This window comes from Pongo abelii, chromosome 2 (genome assembly GCF_028885655.2).
Source record: "Pongo abelii isolate AG06213 chromosome 2, NHGRI_mPonAbe1-v2.0_pri, whole genome shotgun sequence".
NCBI lineage: Eukaryota > Metazoa > Chordata > Mammalia > Primates > Hominidae > Pongo > Pongo abelii.
This window is the reverse complement of record NC_085928.1, coordinates 101,908,410-101,913,211: the sequence shown is the minus strand read 5'-3', so window position 1 is coordinate 101,913,211 and position 4,802 is coordinate 101,908,410. Positions and strand designations below refer to the sequence as shown.

The following is a 4,802-nucleotide window of genomic DNA, read 5'->3' as shown; positions in this document are numbered from 1 at the left end:
CTTACAAGGGCAGGCCTGAAGGGACTCCTCTCCGCTCCCCTCAGGTCTTTCCAGGGACCAGAAAGCTCTTGCTAGCTCTGGCCTCCATCAGAGGCATCTTTAGAATTCCAAGACCATCTCTGGAATGCCAGGCCTGTCTGGGGAATGCCAAGGCTGGGGCACAGGTGCAGAGAGAGTGGAGTGGCTGGGCGGGGCATGGACAGCTGACGGCATTCTGGCTACAGCCTGGGTGCTGCTGGCAGCGGTCCCTCCTGCGAACACCTCTGCTGACACTTCCACTTCCTTGCAGCCCCCAACACCCACGCCCCAAAGACAGCATCACTGTCTGGTGGCAGCTCTGGACTGGGCGCTCCTACTAAGCTGAGAGCTGCCAGGCCTTGGGCTTCCGTCCCTGCCAGAGAGAGAGACTGGGCCACAAGAGATGAGCCTCTGAGGTTCACGGGAACTGGAAATCATGCCCATTTGGATGTGGCCCATCCGACAGGGCCCTCGGCTGGAAGCCAGTTGGCTCTGCTCTCCCCCACACTCACTGGATGACCTTGACAGGTCCCTGCACCTCTCTGGGCCAAACAGGTGAGGGGAGATAGAGCCGACTCCATGCCCCTCTGTCCCTGGGAGTCAATGTTGCTGGCAGGAAATACAAGCGAGTGGGCGGGTGGACTAGCACTATGGGCCTGCAGGGACCCCACAGGCTCAGCTCCATTCCAGCCACGGCTGAGAGGTAACAGGGGTTGCTGTGCCAGGGGGCATCCAGGGCCTGGCTGTGTACCACAGTGAACTACTCTCTCCAAGTAGAGGACCCCTAGGCTGCCACAGTGGTTGACCAAAGTGATGGCCCCCAGGAACTTGTTGGGTTCTAGGCCCCCACAGACTCTAGATGCTGAATCCCTAGAGATGGTGCCTGGGCCTGAGGAGTGATAGAGGGCAGCAAGCACGGCAGGCCACACAGCAGTCTCCGATCTCATCTCACCCCCCGCAGAAGGCAGTGTGGAGTGGTGGTCAGGTGCCAGGCTCTGCAGCCAGCCTGCCTAGGACAGGGAAGGAAGCGGCCATCGGGTAAGAGTGGGTCCTGGGGAAGAGTCCATGGCCCAGGGACACCAGAGCCAGACAGCAGACCTCGGGAGAGCAGGCTTTATTTGCATCTCCCAGGACAGATCTGGGGAGGGAGTCGGGGGATTTGGGGTTGAGGACATGGCCAGGCTCAGGTCCTGGGACCCCGACCCTCTCCCCAACCCCAGGACTCAGCTGGAGTTGGAGGCTGGGCATGGGCAGCTCTGGGTGAAGGTCAGCATCTACTCCACACCCTTCATGAACTCCAGGAACTCTGTGGAAAGAGCGGCAGGTGTGGGTTGGGGGTAGGGGCTGGGCAGGGCATGGAGGCAGGGGATCAGCCCACCCACCCGCTTACCATCATAGTCGATGCGGCCGTCGTTGTTCTTGTCTCCGTCCTTCATGAGCTCCTCGATGTCGTCCTCCGTGATGGTCTCACCTGTAGCCTGCAGCATTATCTTCAGCTCATCCAAGTCGATGTAGCCATCAGCGTTTCTGTGGGGAGGGGGCTCAGGGTAGGGCTGTGGGGAGGGCATGAGGCAGCCCCACCCATGCCCCAGGAGGCAGAGCAGGGACACTGGGAGATGGGGCACCCCTCTCCCCCATCAGGCAAAGGCCACAGGGTCCCTAGGCCTGGAATCTGAGACTGCCCTCCTGTACAGCTCGGCTTGAGTGTGAGTCAGGGTCAGAGGTCAAGGGTCACATGCTCACTTGTCAAACATGCGGAAGAGGTCAGACAGCTCCTCCTCAGATTTCCCTTTGCTGTCGTCCTTCATGCACCGAACCATCATGACCAGGAACTCATCAAAGTCCACCGTGCCGCTGCCTGGGGGTGGACGGCATGGCCATTACAGAGGCTGGGGTAGGTACCGCAGGCAGCAACTTCGACACGAACCCCCATGTTCTCACCACATCCTCATACCAAACGCCAGGCTTGTGTGGCCATTATGCCCATTTTATAGATGAGGCAACCAAGGCTCGGATAGGCTAAATCGCTCCCAGCTAAACGGAGCCAGCATTCCAGCCCCCAGCCAGCTGTGGTTCTTCTGGAACCTGGGGAGGAGGGGGCTCACCGTCCTCGTCCACCTCATCGATCATCTCCTGCAGCTCCTCAGGGGTGGGGTTCTGGCCCAGCATCCTCATCACCTTGCCCAGCTCCTTGGTGCTGATGCAGCCATCCTCAGCGCCCAGCACGAAGATGTCGAAGGCTGCCTTGAACTCTGTGTTCAGGGGTTGGGGGGCACAGTAGTTAGGGCTCAGCAGCCAGGACCTCAGAGGGCCAGAACCCTGGGGCCACCTGCCAACCTCCCCACCTCCCTCGGAGACCTCTCTGAGGTCAGAGCAAGAGGGACCAAGCCTCTGGTCTGTGGCCTGGGGTCCTCTTCTGGTAAGGGGTCCCCATGCCAGCCTGGCCCCGCTGGTCTCCCACATGTGTGATAGGGGTTCTCACCATTTTTCTGCTCTTCTGTCAGCTGCTCTACCTAGAAAGGAAAGGGAATCTCAGGGCTCAGACTCAGATATAGCTGCTGCTGAGGAAACCAGCCCATTCCACAGGTGAGAAGGCTGGAGCTGGAGGAGGCAGGCTATTTCCAGGCCACAGAGTGGAGGTCTCAGTCCTCCCTCCCTGCCCTCAAAGCCCTGATGTGACCCAGCTGGCCTCACTGAGACTGGGCTCAGGGCCAGGGTGACAGGTGGGCATCCCCTTCAGGACCAAGGTGACCCTCAGTAACAATAGTCAGTGACCACTCAATGCCCTTTCGGCCCCTGATGAAACTCAAGCCGGGTGGCCCAAGGGACAGCTGTCTCTCAAGTTGGGACAATAAAACCAGTGTGGGGGCAGGCAAGCCACCACTGTAACCTGACCAGGGTGGCCACTGGGCTATTTTTAACGAGGAACAAAGTTAAACCTGGTGATTGTTCTGGGGACTTTGGCATGCAGGGGGTGGGGCAGCGTTATCTGGCCCCCTGGCCTGCTAGTGCCGCCTCAGGAGCCAAAATTAGTCCCCAGCTCCGCCAGGCCTTGTATGGGTACAGGGTGGAGGGCTGCCCCCACCCCGCCTCCATGGACTCCCACAGGATAAGCAGGCGTGCCCCCAGAGCTGGCTATAGCACTTCCCTGCCCAGGAGTGAGGGAGGCTGAGGGAGGGGTTCCCCTGGGGACAGCTGACCATGCCAGGATGTCCTTGCTCTGGGGTTGGGGGAGGTCACCACCACCCTGGATAGAATAGCATGTGAAGACCCTCAGTGACCCAGGAGGCTGCAGGGGCTCGGAGTGACCACTCTCCAGCCCTCGTTCCCTCGCTCTCACCTCTAGCTAAGCCACTGAGCCCTGACCCTGCCAGGCATGATGGGAGCTGGGGCCCCAGTTCTCTGTTCCTTCTTCCTTGGTTCTCCCTCATGTCCAGAACTTCCCTGCCTCAAACTTCAAAGCCCCATCTCCAGCCCAAGACTCAGGCTCTGCAGCCCCCTCCTCTCACACCCTCCACCCTCCAAAGCATCTTCAGCCAGCCAAGGGGCTGGAGTGGGGTGGCAGATTTTGAGCATGTGAGAAGCAGAATGTGAGGGGCAGAAATGGGGGCTGGGGACAGGGAGATAGTAATGGGGACTCAGACAGTTCAGGAGGAAGAGATGAAAAGAGAAAGGCAAAAATGTCCAGAGACAAATGCAGAGACATGTGGCTGAGCGACAGTGACACAGACCACAGACACTTGGAAACAGAGAGTGAGACACGATGCTGAAAGCTGTGACCTCCTCCACCACCCTTCAGACCTGGAACCCCCTACCCCTTCTGCATCCTCAAATACCACCCTTCAGACCCGGAACCCCCTACCCCTTCTGCATCCTCAAACACCAGAACCACTGTCCCTGTCAGGGCCTGGGTTGAAGGCACGTAGGCCTTCTCCTGGGTCCCCACCACTTCCCTGGGGCTACTAATCCCCCACTCTTAGCTGAGTGAGCCCCGAGCGGGCCTGCCCACCCCAGCCCTACCCAGCCCTGTCCCTCACCGCAGCCTTGTAGATGTCATCCATGCTGGCGACTCACAGGACAGCCTGCTGGGGTTGCCAGCCGGCCCTTGACTTAAATAGCCCTGCCCCGCCGCATTCCCGGCCCAGCCCAGCCCAGCCCACCCCTGTGTGTAGTATCCTCCAGCCCCTCCTCTTGTCCCAGTGATCTCAGGCTGGCCTGAGTCCCCATGTCCTCTGCCCAGGGCAGGGAGCAGACGAACGGCTACAAGGACCAGGTTTCTTTCCTTCCTGTCCCCCACACTCCCCAAAGGGACTTTCTGAAAAGGTTTCTGGAATGAATGAAAACATAAGCCCAGTGCAGGACAGGAGCTACAAAGTCGTGAGCCCCAGGCGAGGTGCAACACAACAGCTCAGGCTCCCATCCAACCAGGTTGGCAGGTTGCCATGACCTCCGCTTTCCAGATAAGGAAACTGAGGCTCTGGAGGAGTGCTGACTTGCCCAAGATCTGACTGACTTGGTAACCCCTGTCTTTAACTAAACCTCTCTGGAATGGGGGTGCAATGTGCAAGGAGAGGCTGGGAGTGCAGGGCCCTGCCAAGAGAAGCCTCGAATGCCAAGCTCATAGTACGATGCTGTGGAACTGAAGGAGGAAGTGACTGACCCACCTTAGAACACGGTGGCCAGGAGCCCTTCTGCCATAGGAGCCTGCCCCAGACCTCCCATCTGCCCAGGGAGAAGTACCCACTTCGGGCTTAAGTCAGCTGCTCTCAGTTATTCAACAGCAC

General features: G+C 59.3%; 1 protein-coding gene across 1 annotated transcript; it reads right to left on the bottom strand.

The window, feature by feature from the left end:
• Positions 1-1,116: 1,116 nt before the first annotated feature.
• TNNC1 (troponin C1, slow skeletal and cardiac type) lies at positions 1,117-4,135 on the bottom strand. The gene is made up of 6 exons (XM_002813653.6): positions 4,056-4,135; positions 2,501-2,531; positions 2,124-2,270; positions 1,762-1,876; positions 1,409-1,545; positions 1,117-1,324 (listed from the first exon to the last, which is right to left on the bottom strand). The coding sequence occupies exons 1-6, from the start codon at positions 4,077-4,079 to the stop codon at positions 1,293-1,295; spliced, it is 486 nt and encodes a 161-aa protein (XP_002813699.1). The 5' UTR covers positions 4,080-4,135; the 3' UTR covers positions 1,117-1,292.
• Between the last annotated feature and the right edge of the window lie 667 nt (positions 4,136-4,802).

Excerpts from the sequence above, each read along its gene's own strand:
- TNNC1 (XM_002813653.6), bottom strand. The coding sequence starts at position 4,079 with ATGGATGACATCTACAAGGCTGCG. Across the intron at positions 2,271-2,500 it reads GACAGAAGAGCAGAAAAATG|AGTTCAAGGCAGCCTTCGAC; the intron begins GTGAGAACCCCT and ends CCCTGAACACAG. Across the intron at positions 1,325-1,408 it reads CGGCCGCATCGACTATGATG|AGTTCCTGGAGTTCATGAAG; the intron begins GTAAGCGGGTGG and ends CTCTTTCCACAG.